The 23,656-nt window shown below is 53.2% G+C and overlaps 1 protein-coding gene across 1 annotated transcript; it reads left to right on the top strand.

Annotated features, from left to right (window-relative positions):
* Window positions 1–12,118: 12,118 nt before the first annotated feature.
* On the top strand, window positions 12,119–13,114 carry LOC148051708 (olfactory receptor 14C36-like). The gene has a single exon (XM_087735421.1). The coding sequence runs from the start codon at window positions 12,185–12,187 to the stop codon at window positions 13,112–13,114; it is 930 nt and encodes a 309-aa protein (XP_087591547.1). The 5' UTR covers window positions 12,119–12,184.
* Window positions 13,115–23,656: the final 10,542 nt, after the last annotated feature.

Below are 23,656 nucleotides of genomic sequence, written 5' to 3'. Positions count from 1 at the left end.
TTGTCGACTTTGGGCATGGGACACTGTCAGAGAAGGAAAAGACAGTCACAAGTCAGGGGAGACTTCTGCAAGCAAAATCAAAGCCATTTCTCATACACCGTCACCCTGCTACACACAGACACCCTTTTCCTTTTCCAGGAGACCTTCCTTCAGCTCTGTGGCTGCAGCCCTGGGTGGTGCTGGCTGAGTGTGCTGTGAGGAGCAGGGTTTCTTCCCACTGGCTGCCGAGGAGTCAGCCCTGCTCTGCAGCAGTGGGTTCATGGGAAGAGTGGGGGCAGGGGCCAGTCCTGGTGTTCGACCTTGTCTCATGAAACTGCTCCTAGTGCAGAAGGGGCTGTCAGCATCTGCACTCCCAGTGATAAGGAACTGAGGTGGCAGAAGGCAGGTTGAGAGGCTGGGGTTTTTTCACATCTCCTCTTTCCCTCGCACCCAGGGGAGTGTTCTTGGATGTTAGAAAGGCTCAGCATTTGTTCTGCACTCAGGGAGAACAGAGGGAGTCCTGTGAGGCAAGAGGAGTGCCTGTGGCTTAGTGCAGAGGGAGGGGAGCTGGTCTGTCCCTCCGTCTGGCTCCCAGCTGCCCTGGGCTTGCCCCTTTCTGAGCTGGAGGGTGATCACATTGTCATATAACCCAGAAAAGCCACCAAGCACTGCTGTGAGCAGAGGGATCCACCTCAGACCACTAAATGTCTCACCCTTTCTCAAGGTCTCAACACTCAACTTTTAGTCCCGGACACACAAGGCTCATTTCATAAACCCGTCACCATTTTCCCTGTCATAGCATCTCTGTGCTTCTCCATGGGGCTGAAGATAACACAAAGTTGTTAAGGGCAGGTTTGCATCCTGGAGGGAAGGTCACAACTTGGAAGGAATCTTCAAGGAGATAGCCAAGTGTGCTAACAATGGCATTTGAGTAAGGCAGATTCAACTCATTCCCCAGCCCCACAGGCTTCAATGTCCACAGCATCAAAGCTGGGACATGTGTGCCCATGGACGCACCTGCATGAAAGGACCCACAAAATCAGTGTGTGACTCTGCAGCAAAAACTCCACGTCCCCAGAGGGTCTGGCAGCAAGACCAAGATAACAATAGCAATAACACAGACCAGTGGAGAAACAAGGCAAAACACAGTGAGGGTGTGGCTGAGAGAGGCCAGGGCAGAGGCATTGGGGCACTCAGACAGCGTTGCCCTTCCCCAGCTGTGCACGCCACCTCCCAGACACCACCATTGCCGGGCAGCTGCTCTCAGCCCCTGTGCTCTGCAGAGGGAACTGGGCCCGTGGCTGCAGAGCTGCACCAGGGCTCTGCTGGAGCTCTGGCTGCAGGGGAGGTGGTTCACGCCTTGGAGCCCCCAGCCCTGAGGGCAGAGGCTTTGGTGGGTGGGAGAGGAGGCAAGGGGGCTTGCTCAGAGGAAGGGGTCTGCATAGGAGGGGAACATACGGAGTGTTCTGAATTCTCCCTCCCACAACATTTCTGGGTTTACTTTCCTCTCATTCCCAGATCATCTCCCTGCTGCCTGGAGATTTTCCTGCTGGGAGATGTTTCCCTGTCCCATGTCTTTTCCCTGTCAGCAATCACAGACCCCATCCCAACCTCTGTGCACTCGACTTCGCCCTCCAGAAACCTGCCTGTGTGCAGGGCACCGGCTGGGCGTATGTTTGCAGGTGGAAAAAAGGACAGGTCACTATCCCCAATGTGTCCAGCAGAGGTGATGCTGGTGCTGTCCATAGGCAGAGGAGTGACTGAAAACACATCAGGGGACTCCTGGAAGACCTACTGGTCACTCAAAGTTACAGTTCAGCAGTCTCAGTGACTTGTCAAAATTAAGATCTCCTTTATCATTTGTCTCTTCCCGTTCCCCAAGAGCAGGAAATTAAAACACAGACTCAGGAAAGTTCCTTATTGTTGGAATTCTTGTCTTGCTCTTCTCCTTGAAACCTCCTCTTGGAAATATTCTGGAAGTGAACTGAAGCTCTGAGCAGCCTTGACCCACACAGCACCCTCTCAACAGCAGAAGCACCCTGCCCTGCCAGGGCTCACTCCTTCTGCCACAGCTTCTCCCCATAGTGCCGTTTGGAGCTCCCCGGGCAGGCTGAGTGCTGACCCTGGCAGGCGGCAGGGTCCCTGCCCCAGCACACAGCCCCCTCGGGTGCAGGGACCCTGCTCGGAAGGACAGCCCTGAGCACCCCTGGCTGCACACCCACTTTCACACCCCTGGCTGCACACCCACTTTCACACCCCTGCAGCCATCCCTGGGAGAAGGCAGCCGTCCTGTTCTGTCCCTCTGATGGTGCAGGAGGGAGTCCCCGCCCTGGAGCACGCCCTCCTCCTCTGCATTAGAGAAACTCTGAGAGTTGTATTTACAGATACCATAAGGTGCGGGGTTTTGCCAGCTTTAGGAAAGCACCCAGCAAAAGGCAGCTGCATTGTCTTGTAGCCAGAGACTTACCATGTAGAGGGCTGTGAAGATCTCTCCCCCAGTGAGCTCTCAGCATCCTCCCACCCCAGGCTGTTTTTAACGTCTCTCTGCCTCGCTCCTCTCCCCTCGCTGCCTGCAGGCAGTGCCCTCAGCCCTGCTGCCCTTTGCAGAGGAGCTGCTCCTGGGCAGAGCTGTCTCTCTGCAGTGCTGCCCACTTGCCAGCAGCTCCCTCCATGCCAGGAGCCCAGCCCAGCTCAGCAGCAGAGGCCCAGCCCAAGGCACCACTTTCTCTGCCCCTCTGGGCTCCCTCCAGGTGTCCCTGGGGCTCCTGGGGAACCTGCTGGGAAACAGGCTGAAGGCATCTCTGATATTGCCTCCCTCAACTTCTCCCCTGCAGTGTCATTACTCCTATTAGAAAAATAGTTGGGCATGAGAATTACTTTTTTGCCCCATCCTTAGACAGGACACATGGAAGGTGCCAGGGAAGGATCTAATTTCTCCAAGCTGGGAGGACGTGTTCTGTTGAGTGAATTTAGGCATTTCATCCTGGGTCCTTAGACGTGGGGACAGAAAGACATGCAGCTCTCTTTTCCCATGCCATATCTCTGCTTTTGCACACACGGGGTCTTGGACACTTGGTACCAGGTTTCTTATGGCAAATATGAGCTTGCCTGGTTCCACAGTGGTGTTGCTTCAGTCCAAATGTGTGGCAGTGCCGTCATTCAGGAGCACAGACAGGATGAGTGGGAGCCGTTAATATCAGAGACAGAGCTGTGATACTGATGGAATAAACTGCCAAGGCATGGTGGCAGAGCTCAGGAGAGCTGCTCTTCAAGGACAGCATCCTTCAAGCTCAGCAAGGGTCCAGATCAAAACGCAGTCTAAACTTGAAAGGCAACTGAAGGGCACCATAAGTAGTGTTTACTGCTTCAGGAACAGTTAAAGAAGAAAGAAAGATCCTGTGTGGCCACTGCTGAATTTAGCAAGAGCAGGTGGAGATAGATGTGAGATTCTCGGTGTCCTCTTTGCCTCAGACTTCCCCAGCAAGGTCTCCCAGGCGTTTGTGCCTTGAGGTAGAACTCTGGAGGAGACCAGGCAGCAGTGGATGGGGACCAAGTCAGGGGTCCCTTGAACAATCAATCTTTTACCAGTGCATGGGACAGGAGGGGCAGCATCGCAGGGAGCTGAGCAAGCAGGCCAATGGCACAGCGAGGCCACTCTCCAGCATCTTTGATAGGTCACAGACACTCTGGGAACTCCCTGATCACTGGCAGCACCTCTACAATGCATACACCTTTCCAGAATGCCCAAATGATGAGCAGGGGAATGAATGAGCAGGGCTGTGCCCCAGTGCATGTCCACTCGGATCCCATTTCTGGGTGTCTGAAAGAGAAGGAGACTGGATTTACCCAGGGGAGTTTGTTCCTGGCCATCCTCTTTGCTTTCAGTTTCCAATTTCAGTGGAGGGCCACAGAGATGGTCAAGGTTGGAGCACTGGTCCTGTTAGGAGAGGCTGAGGGAGCTGGGCTTGTTCACCCTGGAGAATGGAGGGCTTTGCGGGGAGGATGGAAGAGACTTGCATTGCCTACGGTGAGGTTCCCAAGAAGACACTGTGGTGCAAGGCAGGAGCACAGGAGGCAACGAGCTGGAACACGAGAGGGTCAGGCTCAAGATAGGGAGAAACTTTTGCAACATGAGGACAGCCAGACATGGGAAGCCATTTCCCAGATCGTGTGCGCTGCCTCCATCCCTGGAAGTTTCTCAGACCCATCTGGATAAAACCATGAGCAACCTTGTGTGACCCTGCTTTGAGGAGGATGTTTTCTATGGATATCTAGCAAGGTCCCTACCAGCCTGAATGACACTCTCATTCCTCACCTCTCCATGTCCTCACCATGAGGGAAAGCCCTCAGGTTCCCTCTGACTGTGGAAATAATTCACATCAGGTAGAAGGCAGCAGCACAGGCACCTCAAACAGTCCCGATGCCATCCCTGGCCTCATCTTTAATTTACTGCTTCCCTTTTCCCCCTCTCAAATTCTTCACTGTTCTCATTTTCACACCTTCCAAAAAGGCCAGCCTGCCCTGGCTGGCTGGGGTGGAGTGCATTGTCTTCATAGCAGCCCGTAGGGCTCCATGTTTCAGATTTGTGACCAAAACTCTTTTAGCTGTTGCTGAACAGTGCTTAAACAACAGGAAGGCCTTCTCTGTTTCTCATGCTACCCTTCCAATGAGTGGGCTGGGGTTGGCAAGAAGTTGGGAGGGGACACAGCCAGGACAGCTGACCCCAAATGACCAAAGGGCTATTCCATTCCAGAGGGTATTACACTCAGCAATATAAGATCAGGAAAAGGAACAGGAAGGGGGGACATTTGTGGTTATGACATTTGCCTTCCCAAGTCACTGTTAGACATGATGAAGGCCTTTTTTAATTCCAACCCATGAGCTTTCTTCACTTTTACCTTTCCCTGAGCTGCTGTTGGGGGAGTGAGCAAGTGACTGGGTGGCTGATTAGTTACTGGCTGGGGTCAACCCACCACACTTGTTAATCCTTTCCACATTGGCCATGCTTGTCTTCTTTTACATCCTCCTGTGGTGTTTCTGAGGTGATTGCTGTGCTACTTTCTACCTTGGGCAGCAAATCCTTGAAACAGGTCACCCCTTACATTACCTGTAGTGTCCTGCAATTGCTCACGGTGTTATCTTGTCAGAGTGTCGGGCATCTGCACACATAGCATGACATCGGAGCCACTGCCTTGCAGTGTTCCCAAAGAGAAGAGATTCAGCTGAAGCTGAGGGTCTCGACATCAGGCACTCATGGGAGCAGAATTCCATCACTGGCAGCCAGGAATGTCACCTTTATTAATTTCTTCTCCTCCCAAGTCCTGAGCAAGTGATGGGGAGAAAGGAAGAAAGGAGAGGGTTCATCACTGCTTTTGCAGTCTGCACACAGCTGAATTTTATCCTACTATCAATCAAAAGTTTAGTTCGGGTTAATGTTCCTACCAAGCAGGATTTTTTGAAAGTATTCAGATACTGTGTGCTTCTCTGAAGGGACAGAGAGTTTAGAAAGGCATCATCCAACATAAACAGCTGTCCTACAGATATGTGTGGAGAAGAGGTGAATTTTACTCATGAGGATTATTAACTAAGGAGTGTAAACCCTCAAATCAACATAAGGAGACTGAGGCACCTACATGCTGCTATGGATGTCATAGATCCACACGACACAGGATGAGTAAGACCACCTAAAGGAGGCATCTGGAGGGCTGGCTGGTGCTGTCAATGAAGAAAATTAAACAGTACTGGAGAGCAATGAGGAAAGCCAAAGTTCTGAATCAAGAGCTTGCTGGAAAGAGGCAAAAGGAAGGCTGGGTCTGGGTGAAAGCTACCCCATGCTCTGGGGGTAAGGTCTGCGGTTCGGACATCTTCCCTGGCGGCTGATTCTCTGGACCTGAACCACGCAGCAGCCAGGTTTCTCAGCAGGGCTTTCCATTTCCCCTTCCAGAAATGACCATGTCTCTCCATTCAGCAATTCATTGACCCCTACCTACCAGTTGGGCAAGGACATTCTGTTGAGAGGAAGACCTCCCTGAGGCACATCTGTCCTTGAGGTCCATGTGCTTGTGCGAGGCTTGGGGTGGAGCTCCTTTGGTGCCGATATTTCTATTGCAGAGCACCCTCTGAGCACCACTGCCTGAAAAGATGACGGAGTGATCATCAACATTTGAAGAAACTATGAGCACATGTTCCAACAGCTGAAATGCACTGAACAGTTTTCATCCATAGACAATGCATTCTCGTGACGCCAACATGGACATTTCCAGCCCACGTACTACACTCAGGAGAAGAAATACTCATCTCCCCTGTTACACGCCTGACCCTGCTCTGCCCAGTGCACTGTGTATTGACTCTCAGCACGCTTTCACATCTTTCCACACGTCCTGCTTGAACTGACCACTTCTGAAGGCATCTTTTCAGCAGGCTGCCTGGGCGTACGCATTTCCCAGTGTCCATCCAGCTTTCCTCCTCCCATTGCTCTCTACCCATTCCCACACCTCTCAGCTCCCCAGGTGCTGCCCTGAGCTTCAGGCAGTTTGAAGCTTGCCTTGTCTTTCAGCAGGCTGCCTGATGGCCTCTTGAGCCATCTCCTCACTTGTGTTTCTACCTGTTTTCCCATGTATCTCACTGAAAGTGTTCCACTAAGTTTACCGACGTGGACTTCAGTGGAGGAAACTTGTACGGCATCTCTTATTTTTTACTGAGATATTCCTTTATTTCTCTTTTCTATTTTTTTCTTTTCTTTTTTTTTTTTAAATTGGGAGGTAAGAAACATTCTTCTGTGAGTGTGTGCAGCTGGTTCTCCAAAGAAAGCGGGTGAGAATGTGTGCAAATGAGCTGAAGCATTGAGCTACAGTCCTTAGTGGGAAGAGCTTAGAGTTGAGAAATCCTGATGCAAGTCCCAGGTGGCCACTGAGAGAAATGACCAGTGGAGGGGGGCGCAGGGGGGCCAAGGATGATGTTGGGACATGGGACAAAGATGGCCTGTACAGTGAATGACCAAGCCAGGAGACTCTCTTCTATGGGCGGGGTCTGCATGGCATGCTGTGTGGGGGTCAGAGGCTTGTTCAGTGCTACGCCACTTGGGGTTCCCACCATCTAAAGGCACCTAAGATGATCTGCATAATTCTCTCCTTACAGGGTTAGTGCTAATGAGCACTAACTAATTACAAGATCCCTCACAGCATCCGAGTGCCTTTCTTACTGGAATTAGAATGGACCAGTGCCTCCTGGTGAAAAATACTCTCTCAGCACCCTTGGGTGCAGACCCTCTGGTCCCGTAGACTGGTAAGGGTGTAGTTTGCTCAAGTAACCCCTGCCTTGGTCCTCATCCACTGCTGGTTGCTCTCCTCCAGAGTTCTGCCTCAGAGCACAAAGGTCTGGGAGACATTGCTGGTGGCAACTGAGGCAAAGAGGATGTAGAGTATCTCAGTCTACCTACACCTACTCTTACTACATTTAGCAGTGGTCCCACAGTATTTCTGATTCTTCTGTAGCTGTTCCTGAAGTAGAAACAGCTCATCTGGGTGCCCTTGCATGCCCTTTTCAGTTTCAGTTGCGTTTTGGTAGGACCCATTGCTGTGCTTGGGGGATACTTTCCTTGAAGACAAGATGTATCCAGGCACACGGTGAAAATGGTTCATCTGTTCCTTGGCTGTACCATCAAGGGAGTGAGTAAAGACCCCAGTGTGATGTGCTTTGTGTTCCGGCAATGCCTGCAGCCCTTGGGAAGAGAAGGGACCTTGCCTCTCTGATGGCATCTGATGACTGATGCCTCTGACTGATGGCATCATTCAATGGCACACAGGCACCAAATCGCACTGCTTGCAATGCCTTCTGGGGTGTCTGTCACACACCCACCCTGAATGGGAATTGCTTTCCTGTTGGTCATAAAATCATGATAGATTCACAGAATGGTTTGGGTTGGAAGGGTCCTTAAAGATGATCTGGTTCCAACCGCCCTGCCATGGGCAGGGACCCCTTTCACTAGACCAGGTTCCTTAAAGCCCCATCCAAGCTGGCCTTGAACATTTCCAGGGAGGCTGCATCCACAACTTCCCTGGGCAACCTCTTCCAGTGCCTCACCACCCTCATAGAGAAGAATTTCTTCCTTGTATCTAATCTAAACCTACCCTCTTTCACTTTTAAACCATTACCCCTTGTCCTAGCACTACAATGCCCTTATAAAAAGTCCCTCTCCAGCTTTCTTACGGGCCCCCTTCAGATACTGGAAGGCTGCTAGAAGCTGCCCCCAGAGCCTTCTCTTCTCCAAGCTGAACCCCAACTCTCTCAGCCTGTCTTCATAGGAAAGCTGCTCCAGCCCTCTGACCACCTTCATGGCCCTCCTCTGGACTCACTCCAACAGGTCCATGTCTGTCTTCTATTGGGAACTCCAGTCCAGAAAGCAGTACTTGAGGCGGGGCCTCACGAGAGTGGAGTAGAGGTGCAGAATCACCTCCTTCGACCTGCTGGTCATGCTTCTTTTGAAGCAGCCCAGGATACGGTTGGCCTTCTGGGCTGCAAGCACACATTGCCCGGTCATGTTGAGTTTCTGATTAACCAACACCCGCAAGTCCTTCTCCTCAGGGCTGCTCTCAATCCATTCTCTGCACAGCCTGTATTTGTGCTTGGGATTGCCCGACCCATGTACAGGACCTTGCACTTGGCCTTGTTGAACTTCATGACGTTCGCATGGGCCCACCTCTCCAGCCTGTCAAGGTCCCTCTGGGTGGCATCCCTTCCCACCAGCGTGTCGGCTGTACCCCACAGCTTGGTGTCATCAGAAAACTTGCTGAGGGTGCACTTAATCCCACTGCCCATGTCACTGACGAAGATGTTAAACAGCGCCAGTCCCAAGACTGACCCCTGAGGAACACCACTCGTCACTGGTCCTGGGCTGTCTCTGCAAGCCTTGGCATCTCATGGAGCTCTGTGGGCCTGGGTTTAAACATCAAATTGAGTAGACACCCGGATCTCTGTAAGGCAATGTGGGGATGAACATGAGGCAACTGCCAGTAGAGTGAGTGGAGACCGAGTAAATATGGCTGATGGAGAAGAGAAAGAGAGAGCCTGAGCTCTCCCTGTGGCACACAGCTCCAGTGGTTCAGATGAATAACTCTCAAGGCTGCCCTGAACATAATGAGTGGGGGCAGGTTCAGGTGCCCTCACTTGGGCATCAGCTGTCATTTCAGTTGGCCAAAGAAAATGCCCAGCAGCCTCTAAGAGGATTCCCCCAGATGTTGGCCTGTCTCTACGAACGGCTCCATTAGAGCTTGCAGTTGCCTGCACAGATCTTTGACCACTCCTGACACCTTCAATGTCACCAGGTGTTGTATCCGAATAGCCCAATCCTGCCCTCCATCCCCATTAACAGGCATTGGAACTGAGGCAAGGAGATCCCGTGCAGGTGCCTATTTTGTGCCCACCTGAACACTTGATGCAAGAGGAATCTCACCTCCTGTTGGTTTGTGTTGTGCACGGGAGGGAGCTAAGTCCCCTTCTAGCCCACGGACTGCAAACCCACAAATGAGATGTGTCTATTGACTCATCTGCATCCCTTCCCTCAGCAGGGGTAACGCAGATCCCTCCTTGTCACTGTCTGCTTGTCCTGTCTCATGATGGGACAAGATGAGCTGACTCTCCTGCCCAAATCTTTTCCTGATAGGAGAAATGGCAGTGCTGGGAATAATTGTGTCTCCCCAGCTGAGGGAGGGAAAAGAAGTGTTTTCTTCAGCCTGTTTCCCAGCAGGTTCCCCTGCAGCCCCAGGGACACCTGGAGGGAGCCCAGAGGGGCAGAGAAAGTGGTGCCTTGGGCTGGGCCTCTGCTGCTGAGCTGGGCTGGGCTCCTGGCATGGAGGGAGCTGCTGGCAAGTGGGCAGCGCTGCAGAGAGACAGCTCTGCCCAGGAGCAGCTCCTCTGCAAAGGACAGCAGGGCTGAGGGCACTGCCTGCAAGTGCTGAGAGGAGAGGGGTGAGGCAGAGAGACTGTAAAGGCAGGGTGGAGTGGGAGGATGCTGAGAGCTCACCGCATGGGAGAGATCTTCACAGTCCTCTACATGGTAAGTCCCTGGTTGCAGGACAATGTAACTGGTGTTCCTGGAGGGATATCCAAAGGTTGCTACATCCCACAGGCTGTGGGATTTTCAGGAGGACTTTCACAGTTTCTGTAACGTAGAGGAGGAGGACATGCTGCAGAGGAGGACTTCCCTGATGCACCGTCAGAAGGAAAAGGCCGCCTTCAGGGGTTTCGGTGTGCACCTGTGTGTGCCCAGGGCTGTCCTTCAGAGCAGGGTCACTGCACCCCAGCGGGCTGTGTGCTGGGGCAGGGACTCTGCCGTCTGACCAGATCAGCACTCAGCATGCCCAGGGAGCGCCCTTCAAAGCTGTGGGGAGAAGCTGTGGGTGGAAGGAGGGCAGGATCCCTGTGCTGTCCAGAGGGTGCAGCGTGGGTCAGGGCTGCTCAGACTTCTACATCACCTGGAGGACATTTGCAGAGGGTCATTTTAAAGAGGGATGTCAAGGTAGGGTATTAGCTGAAAGGGAAGAAATCTCTGCTTTGAGTTGTGTTCTCTTGGTTGCCTGGGTGGGCAGTGGGAGATGGGAATTTATTTCTGTGCTCTGGAGTAGGCAATGAGACCCCAGTTCTCATCAGGACTTGTCTGAGCTGCTCCTTAGCCCCTGCACACCCAGAGATGTCCCTGGGCAGTGCCCTGCTGCCAGGAGGTGCCTGCAGGGCAGAGCTGAGCACACAACAGGTGGGATGGGCTCTGTGAGCATGGAGAGGGAGGAGATGTAGGCACAGATGAACAGGCTGTGGCCAAGAAGAGCTGCAGGCAGCAGAGCCATGGACAGGAAGGAAGAGAGACCTGCTGCCAGCAATGCTGTGGGAGTGGGGATTCAGGCATCTCCCTGCCATCCCCTACACTGCAGGTTCTATACCTGGAGCAACCCCCTGGTCTCCTCACTCACACAGCAGAGTCTCAGCTCTTAATAGCATGGGGACATGGCCATGAGTTGCCTTCCCAAGCAGCCTGACCACCAAAGAGGAGAAAAACTCAAGGGTCTGACTGTGTCTCCCTCTCCTGCCTCCCTTGGCAGGGCTCCTTTGGCATGTTCTCCTCTTATCCCTGCCGCTTGTCTTCTTACTGTCACACTCACTGGTGTGAGGGGTGAGGATTCAAGTGCAGCTCAGACACCAACGCTGCGTGTGCTGTCATGCACATATGGCCATGGAGGAAAAGCACCCAGCTCGCACCCTGTTCACCTGTGGGGCTCTGGGTACTGCAGTGTGTGCGGCTGGCACTCATCTCACCCTCCCTTCAGGACGTAACAAATTCAGGACAGTTGACTCTGTCCTTGGGAGGTCCTGCTGCGCTGCAGGCTGCCCTCCCGTGCGGCACACAGCTCTCCCAGGGCATCTCTGTGTTTTGCAGGAGCCCCATGGAGAAGACACCTCAGTGCTAAGGCCATTGAATTGCTGCTGGGTGGCTGCATGTGGGCAGCTGTAATGAGCCCTCTGTGTCCCTGGTTGGGAGGGCAGAGCTGAGATCCTCCTCAGGTAAGATGTGATGGAGTGAGGGGGTTGGAGATGTGCACTGCATGTGAAACTGGATTCCTCTGCTCCCAGCAGTGACCTCTTTCTTTTGGGGGGAACACCCGAGTGTGATAGTCCTCCAGCTGGAAGAGCTGCCAGCACAGGGCAGCTGAGAGCAGAGCTGATGGACAGAGCGGCTGTCCTCACTCTGCACTACGGGACAGTCCCTGTGCCCAAGCTCAGCACCCACAAGGTTTCCCTTGCAGTGCAGCAGAAATGCCAGGCATTGCTGCATTCCAACCACTCCTCAGCTGTGCTGGGGCAACTAGAGCAGAAGGCACAACCCAAACTGCCCACAGCTCTGCTCTGCAGTCAGGTGAATTGGGAGTGACAATGCTGAAAAGCTCTTTGATATCAGGATTGGATTTAATCTGAGATCACCCTATGTTCCTATTTACCTGTTGCTGTAGGGCAGGCAGAGCCCCCAGCAGAGCCTGCTGCTCCCTGGGCACCCTCAGCCAGCACCAACCACAGCTCACCAAAGCTCTTCCCGAAAAGTGAAAGGCTCTTTGGGGGCTTCCTATAAGAATGTGAATGGATTTTCCTGAAAGCAGTCAGCCCTAACTTCTCCCTTCCTTTACCTCCTTAAACAGATCCCCATGGGCAGAGGGACACAATGTCCAACAGCAGCTCCATCACCCAGTTCCTCCTCCTGGCTTTCACAGACACACGGGAGCTGCAGCTCTTGCACTTCTGGCTCTTCCTGGGCATCTACCTGGCTGCCCTCCTGGGCAATGGCCTCATCATCATTGCCATTGACTGTGACCACTGCCTCCACTACCCCATGTACTTCTTCCTCCTCAACCTCTCCCTCCTTGACCTGGGCTCAGTCTCCACCACTCTCCCCAAAGCCATGGCCAATTCCCTCTGGGACACCAGGGTCATCTCCTACGCAGGATGTGCTGCCCAAGTCTTTCTGTTTGTATTTTTGATTTCAGCAGAGTATTGGCTTCTCACCGTCATGGCCTATGACCGCTACGTTGCCATCTGCAAACCCCTGCACTACAGGACCCTCCTGGGCAGCAGAGCTTGTGTCCACATGGCAGCAGCTGCCTGGGGCACTGGGTTCCTCTATTCTCTCCTGCACACTGCCAATACGTTTTCACTACCCCTCTGCCAAGGCAACGCTGTGGACCAGTTCTTCTGTGAAATCCCCCACATCCTCAGGCTCTCTTGCTCACACTCTTACCTCAGGGAAGCAGGGCTTGTTGTGGTTAGTGTCTTTGTGGGCTTTGGGTGTTTTGTTTTCATTGTGCTGTCCTATGTGCAGATCTTCAGGGCTGTGCTGAGGATCCCCTCTGAGCAGGGACGCCACAAAGCCTTTTCCACGTGCCTCCCTCACCTGGCCGTGGTCTCTGTGTTTTTTAGCACTGTAGTGTTCACCCACTTGAAGCCTCCCTCCATCTCCTCCCCATCCTTGGACCTGGTGGTGGCAGTGCTGTACTCAGTGGTGCCTCCAGCAGTGAACCCCCTCATCTACAGCATGAGGAACCAGGGCCTCAAGGATGCCTTATGGAAACTGATCCAATGGGTGCTATTTCACTGAGAATAACCCTCTTCCCCTCCTCTGCATGTTTCCCAGAGTTTATCTTATGCCACAATTCTGCTTTTTTCTCCTGTGATAATTCTACATAGAGATAATTTTCTGGGTTCACACACCTTCTATGGAGGTTTGATCCTGTTCTGTCTGACCCTTGCACAACACTGTGTCACATGTGGCCCATCAAATTGTAGCTCTTCAATAAAAGGGAGCCTCCTGGCTGCAGTGCCTGAAGGCTGGGCTCTTCTTCCAATGTTCCTTCCAAGAAAATGTCCAAGGAAGTGGTCTTTTGAATTTTCTGTTCTGCTTTTGTTCTCAGTGGTTTTGGGGTTAGGCGCCTGGTAAACTTGGGTTCCACTGGACCAAGTGTTCTGGTTGTAAAGGCTCTCTTCTTGGTGTCTAATGGCAGTGGAGACAGTCTCTCAGCTCCCCATTCTTTCCCCAGTTTGCTTCTTGTATGACAGGATGCATGGCATGTACCAGACTCTCTAGCAAATACTTTGGAGAATTCAGGAGAGGAGAGGATGGGGACTCCCCACATGCCCTGGGGTTGGAATGAATGCAGACTCAGAAGGTGAAACACCCTCAGAGGTGAAGTCTCCCAGAAGTAAAGCGATAAATTGTGGTATCTATGAAAAAGGCCTCTGCAGTGCCATGGGAGTCAGAGGGGACTCGGTAGGCACAGGGAGGGGAGAGTGGAGAGCAGCAGGAGCTGCCTGAGGACCCCCAGGGCCAGGACTCTGGTGCTGCCCTGGGGAGTGGGGCTGGTGCGAGCAGAGGAGGGAGCAAGTTCAGTGAGGCTTGAGGATCACCTACAAGATGAATTCAGGAGAGCAGCGAGTGCCTAGCCTCTGTTTCATCATGGCCTTGTGGCCAGCATGAGCCGTGGGGCTGATGGGGAGCCTGAACCCCGCTGTCTGCCCCCCAGCAGCTGCTGTGGCCTTCAGAGGGGCTGGGGCTGTGGGGTGAGTGCCCAGAGCTCTGCAGCAGCCTGCGCTGGGCAGTGTCATGGAGCCAGCCCAGGCTGGGCTGCTCTGCTGGGCTGGGCTGGGGAGAGGGCAGGGGAGGTGGGGAGAGGTGGGGAGGGTCTGGGCTGGGCTGGAAAGAGCCCGGGAGAGAAAACCACCAGTGCAGAGCTAAGGTGTGTGAGTGTGCGGGGTAGGGGCAGCCAGCACTCCCAGTGCAGAGCCAGGTGTCATGGTGAAGGAAGCAAGGCATCCAAGGTGCAGAAGAGAGGGTCCTGGTCTGTGCCATGTTTCCAGGACACCCTGGGGAAGCTGCCACAGGAAATTTGTCCCAGACCAGTTGCACCCACCAGCCATTTCCATCTCTGGCCATACACCCCAGCCCTGAGGAGGGACCTTTGCTGCATGGTCACCCCCATCCTCCTCTGGGGCTCAGTCATACCCAACTCCACTGCCATTAGTAATACAAAGGGAAGCAGGTTCTGACAGCCATTACACACCAAATCCCACAGCTCTTGCCACAGCTGGACTCTCAGCCAAGCCTCTTCTCAGACAGCTCCAGCTCAATCGGGTGCTTGTCTTGACCAATTTTGAAAATCTTCATTGACTGAGATTTTACCAGGTGGCCTGGGTCCTTGCTCTGGTGTTTGGCTCTGAGGGATTTCTGATAAACCCAGCTCTCTCAGCCTCTCCTTGTCCATTATCTGCTCCAGGCCCCAGCCATCCTTCCGGCCTCTGCAGGACTTGCTTCAGTCTGTCAGGATCTTCCTTGTGCTGCTGAGCCCCAGGCTGCACACAGCAGTCCTGCTGTGGTGGTCCTGTAGTGGGTTAGCCTTGGCCAGCAGCAGACACCCACCCAGCTGCTCACTTGCACCCCCAGCTCAAAAGGACAAAGGGAGAAAATAAGCTGGATTAGCCATGGGTCAAGATAAAGACAGGGACATCACTTACTCATTACTGTCATGGGCAAAGAAGAGTTGATTTGGGGAAGATCAAGTGAATTTATTGCCAATTAAAAGAGATTGAGATAGAGAGAAAGCATAGCAAAAATATTCAAGACCATTTCCCCACCCCACTCCTTCTTACCAGGCTCAAATTACTCCATTGCTCCCAATTCTTCTACCCACCCCAGCCCCAAGAGGAGCTGGGGGATGGTGAATGGGGCTTACGGTCAGCACAGAACACCTCTGCCACTCCTTCCTCCTCACACTGCTCCCCTGCTCCAGCGTGGGCCCTCCCCACAGGATCCCACTGTGTTTGCCATCAAGGCTATGTGCTGTTCATTTCTTTCCATCTTACTTTTCTCCTTCACACTCACAGAATGACAGAGATGTTGAGATTGGAAGGGACCTCTGGAGTTCATCAAGTGCAACTCCCCAGCTGAGACACGGTCAGCTAGAGCAGGTTGCTCAGGACCTTGTCTAGGTGGGTCTGGAATACCTCCATGGATGGAGGCTCCTCAGCCTCTCTGGGCAAGCTGTTCCAGTGTTTGACCACCCTGACAGTGAAAAAGTGTTTTATTGGGTTCAGAGGGAATGTCATGTGTTTTTATCTGTGTCCATCAGCCCTTGTCTTGACAGTGGGAACTACTGAGAAGAATTTGGCTCCCTTGTTTTCATTCCTTCCCTTCAGGTATTTATGCACGTTCATAATATCCCCCAAGCAATGTTTTCTCCTGGAAAATTAGTGAAAAAATTATCCTTTTTCTCATTTTTCTCTAAAATACTCAGTACAGGGAAGATATGGACCTGTTGGAGTGGATCTAGGGAGGGCCACAAAAATGATCAGAGGGATGGAACCCGTCTGCTATGAGGAAAGGCTGAGAGAGTTGGGGTTGTTCAACCTGGAGAAGTGAAGGCTCTGCGACTGCTGCCTTTCACTAATTAAAGAGGGCTTAGAAGAAAGGTGGGGACAGACTTTTTAGTAGGGCCTGTAGTGATAGGACAAGGGGTAATGGTTTTAAACTAAAAGAGGGGAGATTCAGACTAGATATAGGAACGTTTTTCGATGAGGGCAGTGAAACACTGGCACAGGTTGCCCAGAGAGCTGATAGATGCCCCATCCCTGGAACCATTCAAGGTCAGGTTGGACGGGGCATTAGCTTTGAAAAGCAGCTGGATGTGTTGCTTGGGGATTCACAGCTTTGGCAAATCCCCAGAAAACCACAGCTTTGTGTTAGAAGCAGAAGGCAGGGAGGACAAAAAGACATTTGTAAAGCCTAGGTACACAGTGAGGTGGAGAAGCAGGGGGTGGCCAAAGTCTGCAGGAGAACTGCTGCAGGCATGGGACAGCATGGGAGAGCCCGTGGTGGAGATGACTGAGGGCCTTGGTGGGGCTGGGACTTCCCCAACACAACCAAGGTCTCTCTCCTCTCAGCTACTGCCACCAAGAGCCATGAGGGGACACCATTTCCTTACAGCCCCATGGCCTCAGTGCCTCCTCATCCCCCCCTAGAGTCCAGGCACTCCTAGGGTCGTCCTGCACTCGTCATCGCACACCCCCACATCACACTGCTCCATCAAGAGCCCTGAGCAATGCATGAGGAAAAGGATCTCCCTTCCCCGGTGCCAGGGATCAGAGCTTGCCCATCCTTCTGGATGAAACCCATCAAGGGCTGACGTGGCAGCAGAGCCACCTGCCCATTGCCTTTGTCACCTGGAACCAGTGCTGACCTCTTGCCAGTTTAAGGCAGCCCCCAGGGAGGGGTACCTCCACCCCTGCTTCCCTTCATGGCTTCAGCTGTGATGGACCTCAGGGGGCCCACTGACACCCTCAGAGTCCTGGAGATTTTAATCACATTTTAAAGGCTTCTTCAGCAGCTTGTTCAATCTCCTTCCGGTAGCTGCAGTTCAGGAACTTGGCACCAGAGGGCTCATGGAAATGCAGATACCCTAACATGCCATGGCGCTCTGCAGTTTTCTTTAATGCCTCCCTTCTTGTGTGGTTCATTAGGGAGAGTTCAGGAGTAGAGTCTAAATGAGAAGATGTCAAAAAGAAATAACATTTTAAAAAGATTTGTGCATTTTCATTATTTTTCTGCTTACAGAATAAACAATATAGACAATCCCCAAGTCATATAGATCCAGAGGGTTTCATGATGAAGTATGAACATGTGGGAAAAGCCAGACCCTTTCTGTCAGACACTCTAGAGACACTCTTCATCCCACCCACCCCACCCCAACCTGCCATTTCTCTCACCGGTCACCTGAAACTTATATCATTCATGTTAAAATCAAAGCTTTTCCCACTCAGGCTGGAGCTGAATGTCTCAGCCTCCATTTCCTTCTGCTTTCCTTGGAGAAGTGGCTGCACAGAGACACAGCATTTCTCTTCGTTAACAAGAACAAAAACAAAAAAAGGAAGAGTGGTTCAGTGAAGAATAAATACCATTCGTCAGGTGTCCATGAAGTCCAAGTTGCCTCCACTAAATCCCACTTATACTTTGGAGGGGAAAATGTGCAGTGAGATTAGCAGGAAAGGACAGAGAGAAAGGCAATGAAGGAGCTGGCTACAGAGACAGTCAGGAGACAGGAGCAGCAAGCTTTCAACTGCCTGAAGCTCCAAGCAGCACCTGGGTACTTGGGAGGGTTCTGAGGGAATGGAGAGTAATGGGAGGAGGAAAACCAGATGGACACTCAAAAAGGCATCTGTGCAGACAGCCTGCTGGAGAAGATGACTTGAGAAATGGTCAGTTGAATCAGGACATGTGGGAATAGCGAGAAGATTAGTGAGATCCAGTACGCTCCATACAGGACAGAGCAGTGGTCAAGTATTCAAACATTTCAGCTGATGAAAATGTTCCCGTACTTCATACATGTTAAGAAAGTTGCCTCATCTTTGCAGGCCAAACTCAGTTCCTGACCAGAAGCCTCCAGTGCCACTTCAGGAGGTCCTGGTGTGCCTGATACACTCACCTGGGACTGGGAGTGACCACAAGGGGACGTGGGAGACCTGGACCCTCCAATGGAAACTGCAGATGGAGGGTGACACAAGGCATCTGTGCTCCTGTAAGTCAACCCACCCTGGTTTCCAAAACTGTTCTTAAAAAAGAAAAACAAACACTCCTATTTCTAAATTCCTCCTTCTGAAGTGAGTCTCTGCACCCTCCTCCTCTCTGCTTCCATTACCTGTGGAGCTTCCTCATGAGTTCCCTCTTCACCCAAGCTGGTCTTATCAGCTATGTACTCACTGCTGCTCTTTGTGGGTGATTCTCTCGTTAAAGACAAGCTGTACTGAGTTGTGCTGCCCTTCACTGCTGCCCCTGGGATCCCCACTAAAAGCCCCCTCAACAGGCCAAAGTCTTCCCCTCTGAGGTCTGACCCCTACACTCTGCTCCTTTCCCTCCTCAGGCTGCTCAAGAGCTGCACCTCCCTTTTTCATGGTCACTACAGTCAAGGATGACCCTGGTTTTCACGTCCCTGAAAACTCTTCATGGTTTGCAAGGACCTGATCCAGGTGAGCATCATCTCTGTTGGTCCAGCTGGTGGCTTTGCAAAGAAATTGCTCCAACCCCCTCCAGAAACCTATTGGTCTGTTTTCACAGTGCTGTGTTCTCCTCCAATGAATGTCAGGGTCATTAAGGTCCCCAGAAAGAGCCCCACGTCACTGATCTGGAGGCTTCCTTGAGGTGCTTAAGTAAGAGCTTGTCCACCTCCTCCCCTTGATCACCAGTTCTTTATCTCCCACCACAATGTCGCCCTAACTGGCCTCTGCTCTGATCCTTACCCACAAGGGCTCACCCAACCTGTTGACTTTCCCAGCAAGGAGCTCCATACATCCAAGCAACTCCTTCACACAGAAAGTATTCCTCTTCTCATGCTCCCAGCCTGTGCCTCGTGAAGAACCTTTATCCATCCATTGCAGCACATCAGCTGCGGGAGGTGTCCCACTGTGCCTCAGAAGTCACAGCTTGTGACAGACCTCGGGGCTCCAGCTCCTCCTGGCTGTTCCCAGTCAGAGGAGAGTGTTGCAAATCTGGGCTGCAGCCCCCGAGTTGTGGCTCCAGGCCAACCTCAGCTTTGTCATGGTGAACAGGGACACCAAGCACCCAAGAGCCCATGTACGCAAAGCTTTGCTGCATGGCAGAGACATGCTGGAGTGGATGGCAGACGGCATTGTAAGAAAGACTTGAGGTGCCCCAAAAGAGAGCAATGCCTGCTGTCCCCAAGGTCAGAGAGAAAAAGGCTGGGCTGGGCAGCCCTGGCAGGAGAGGGCATTGCTGTCTGTGGTGTCTCTGCAGCCCTGCAGGGCCTTTGATGGAGAGAGGCACTGATCTCCTGGAAGGACAAGGTGCTGCCGAAAGCGTCCTTGGGTGTGGACATCCTGTGATCTAGGCACACTCGAAATTCACTGGGCTCTTTGAAGACTGTATCGTCAAGAGGGTGAGTAAAGGATGGGGCAGAGGAGAACTAGAAGAAGCTGAGAACATAGGCCCACAAGTGGAGAGCCCAGTGCAATGTGCTTCTTATTCATGCGGTGCCTTGCATCTGCTGGACAGAGATGGGACAGGGCTGGCCTCACTGCAGGGGTGGCAATCAGTCACTTGCACACAAGCACCGAAGGAATCTGAGATGGCGCCTGGGGTGTCTGTCATGCACCCGCTCGGAGGGGACACGGCTTTCCTGCAGGTCCTGTGCTGTCCCTGCCAGCCACAGGCAGTTTTGGTGGAGAGCCTTGGCGTCTCGCAGAGCCCTACAGGCCTGTGTTTGGCCATTCAATGAGCAGCTGCCCTGAATTAGGTTAGGCTCCATGGGGCTGTGTGAGACAACTCTTGTTAGAGGCAATGGACAGCTAGTCAATACAGCTAAAGGAGGGGAGAAAGAGAAAGACTTCCCTCTCCCTCTGGCACAGAACAACATTTGGTCAGCTGGACACCTCTCTAGGCGGCCTGAACAGCGTGAGTAGGGACAGGGGTTGATGTCCTAAATGTGGGCATCTGCCGTCATTTCAGCTGGCATCCTCACCAGGCTGCAGGATGATGCCCCCAGATGTTTCCCAGTCTCTCAGTACTGCTCCATTACCATGGACAACATCTGGCACCTCAGATGTCACCAGGTGTTTGTGCGTGAACTCCTGGTCTCCATCTCCATTGATGACCATGGGACCACAGCAAAGGAGTGCAGGTGCCTATTTTTAGCTGACACCATGACTGAAGCAAGAGGAATCTCATGTCCTGTGGGTTTGTGGCAGGCACGGGAGGGAGCTGAGGTCCCTTCCAGCCCCAGGACTACAACTCCAGGAGGAGATGCCTCCATTGACCCAGCTAATTGCCTTCTCTCAGCATGGCTAAAGGAGATGCCTCCCTGCCAGTGTCCAGGTGTCCTGTCTCACGATGGGCCAAGGAAGGGGGATTCTCAGACCTAACTGTGTCTCAGAGAGGAGAAAGGGCACTGCTGCAAAGAAACGTCTCTGCAGAGGTGAGACAGGCAACATCGGTGATTCCTTCAGTCTCTTCCCAAGGAGGTTCCTGGAGAGCCCCAGGGACACCTGGACGGAGCGCCGAGTGGGGTGGGGGGCAGAGCAAGTGACGTCTTGGGCAGGTTCCCTCCTCCGGGGCTGAGATGGGCTCCTGGGATGGAAGGAGCTCATGGGAAGCAGGCAGCGGTGCAGAGAGACAGCTCGGCCAAGGAGCAACTCCTCTGCCAAGCGCAGCAGGGCTCTGGGAAAAGGAGTAGGGCAGAGAGAGATTAAAGGCAGCCTGGAGTGGGGGGAGAGAGGAGAGCTGCAAGGGAAGAAACATTTCCAGCCCTTGTCACGGTAAGCCTTTTGGTGCAGGGCAATGCAGCTGCCGTTCCTGGAAGGGTCTCCTAAAGCGTTCATAGCCTACAGCCTACGGGCTCTGTCAGGAGGCCTCCCAGCCCAGGGGCTGATGGTAGACAAGGGGGAAGGGGTGAAGGCAGGGTGTGCAGCCAGAGCTGCCCAGGGCATTTCAGAGGGGACTTTTGCAGAGGAAGAGCAAGGCAGGGGATCCCTTGAAGGTAAAGAGCTTTCCTGAGGCTGTGCTTTCAGTTTCCTGCTGTTTCTGGAAAAAAGGGGAAAGACGCTGCTGCATTTGGAGAGGGAGACTGAGAGTCCTGAGCTGCTACACTGAGAGATCAGCAGGTCTGGTGGGAGGCAAGTCAACTGCTTCCATCCCCTCCTCTCCCTCCAGAGAGCACCAGCATCACCTTTGCTGGCCTCATCAGGGTTTGTCTGACCTGCACCTCACTGCCTGCAAACGGGCAGTACCTCTAGAGAGTGCCTGGAACTGGGAGGTTTCTTCAGGTCAGAGCTGAGCAGACAGGAGCTGGTGATGGGGTCTGTGAACCCTGACAGGGAAAACTTGGAGGGAGAAAACAGTTCCCGCCAGGAATAGCTCCAGGCTGCAAACACATGGGCAGAGTGTTGTAGGAAACTCCAACCAGCAATGTCATGGGAGGGAGACTTTGGAAAGCTCCCTGTCATCCCCTCCAATGCAGACACCTTCCTCTGAGCAAGACCCCTGCTCTCGTCTCCCACCCAGCACAGCCTCTGCCCTCAAGGCTGTGTGGTCCAGGGCAGGAGGTGCCTCCTCTGCAGCCAGAGCTCTGGCACAGCAGAGGGGCATCTCCCCTGACACGGGGCCGCTTCCCTCTGCAGGGCAAAGGGGCTGAGAGCGACTGCCCTGGGCTTTTGCTAACCAGGAGGTGCTGTGCCCTGCTGGGTGAGGAGAAGGCTTTCCTGAGTACCCGGCCGCCTCTCCTCTCCTTGCTTCCCTTAGGAGGAGAGTCACAGCGTTCTTCTTTGTTCCTCCACCTGCTTGTGCTGCTCTTCTTCCTTCTCTTGGGCTCCCTGGCAATAACGATGGTGGTGTGGGGCAAGGGGTGGGGGTGCTGAGTGCCTGCTCTGGCCCTGACCTGGAGGGCGCTGCCCTGGAGGTGTTTCCATGGGACCAAGGTGCCCAAGCCCTCTCTTCATTTTCCAGGCTCGAGACACTGCAGTGAGTGCTTGGGCAATGAGACACTGCTTCCCTTAGCAGACATCACCTTCAGACACCCGATCAGGCTGGACAGGGCGTCCTGCGGGGCTGTGAGCATCATTCCAGAAGGTCACAGCTCTCCTGTAGGACCTTGGTGATGTCTGAGAGCACTCGATCTGCCCACGCCAATCAACATCCTTGTCCTGTCCTCTCCATCATACTCTGCAGAGCTGTGCTGGAAAGGAGAGGTGTTTTGAAATCTGCACCTTCAACAGGACCCCTCTGCTCCCAGGACAGACCAGGTTTTTATTTGGAACAACCTCTGGTTGCAGCCCTCCTGCAGCTGGGAGTGGTGCAAGGACAGAGCAGCTGGGCACCAGGCTGATGGACAGAGCAGCCCTCCTGGATGAGAGCACTGACACAGGTTTCCACTGAGAGAAACGGGGCAACGGGGGAATTTTACCCTTTCCAGTATATATGTCCCAAGTGGGATGGGGGTGTCTGAATACTAAAACACAGTATAACAAGACACATTTGCTGCACCTCATCTCCCACCTTCCTCTGTGGAAGAAAGCGCCCTTCGGAGCTTTCACCCTGAGCTCTAGTGCAGCACAGGGAACTCCTCCCCAGGAACCCTCCCTCCAAACACCCTGGGCTGTTGCTGCCTCCATGGGTCATTGCTGTAAAGCAGGGCTGACCCTCAAGGAGCCCCTGGGGAGAGGGCACGGCTCTGCACAGCACACTCAGCCGGCACAAAGCAGAGCTGAAGCCTCGGAGCTGCATAACGGTCCCCCAGGAAAGAAAAGCTCCCTTAGGTATTTCACAATGAAGGAATCAAATTTTGCTCAGAGAAGCTTCTCTGAATTTCTCTGGTTTATCTCCTTTGGCAGTTTCCATGCCCAGAAGCAGCAGATGTCCAATGGCAGCTCCATGAACGAGTTCCTTCTCCTAGCATTCACAGACAGGCGGGAGCTGCAGCTCTTGCACTTCTGGCTCTTCCTGGGCATCTACCTGGCTGCCCTCCTGGGCAATGGCCTCATCATCACTGCCATCGCCTGCGACCACTACCTCCACACCCCCATGTACTTCTTCCTCCTCAACCTCTCTGTTCTTGACCTGGGCTGCATCTCCACCACTGTCCCCAGATCCATGGCCAATTCCCTCTGGGACACCAGGGACATCTCCTACATGGGATGTGCTGTCCAGCTCTTTCAGTTTGTCTCTTTGATGTCAGCAGAGTATTGGGTTCTCACCGTCATGGCCTATGACCGCTACGTTGCCATCTGCAAACCCCTGCACTATGGGACCCTCCTGGGCAGCAGAGCTTGTGTCCACATGGCAGCAGCTGCCTGGGGCACTGGGTTTCTCCATGCTCTCCTGCACACGGCCAATACATTTTCACTCCCCCTCTGCCACGGCAATGCTGTGGACCAGTTCTTCTGTGAAATCCCCCACATCCTCAAGCTCTCCTGCTCAGATGCCTACCTCAGGGAGCTGGGGCTTCTTATGGTTAGTCTCTTAGTAACATTCAGCTGTTTTGTTTTCATTGTGCTGTCCTACGTGCAGATCTTCAGGGCTGTGCTGAGGATCCCCTCTGAGCAGGGACGCCACAAAGCCTTTTCCACGTGCCTCCCTCACCTGGCCGTG

The sequence above is a fragment of the Nipponia nippon genome, unplaced genomic scaffold (genome assembly GCF_047370975.1).
Source record: "Nipponia nippon isolate SJK-2023a ecotype South Korea unplaced genomic scaffold, ASM4737097v1 scaffold_56, whole genome shotgun sequence".
In the NCBI taxonomy this organism is placed as follows: domain Eukaryota; kingdom Metazoa; phylum Chordata; class Aves; order Pelecaniformes; family Threskiornithidae; genus Nipponia; species Nipponia nippon.
Note: the sequence above shows the minus strand (reverse complement) of the source record. Positions and strands in the feature narration are given on the sequence as shown.

Bases quoted from the DNA above. Each gene is read 5' to 3' on its own strand.
- LOC148051708 (XM_087735421.1), top strand. From the start codon at position 12,185: ATGTCCAACAGCAGCTCCATCACCCAGTTCCTCCTCCTGGCTTTCACA.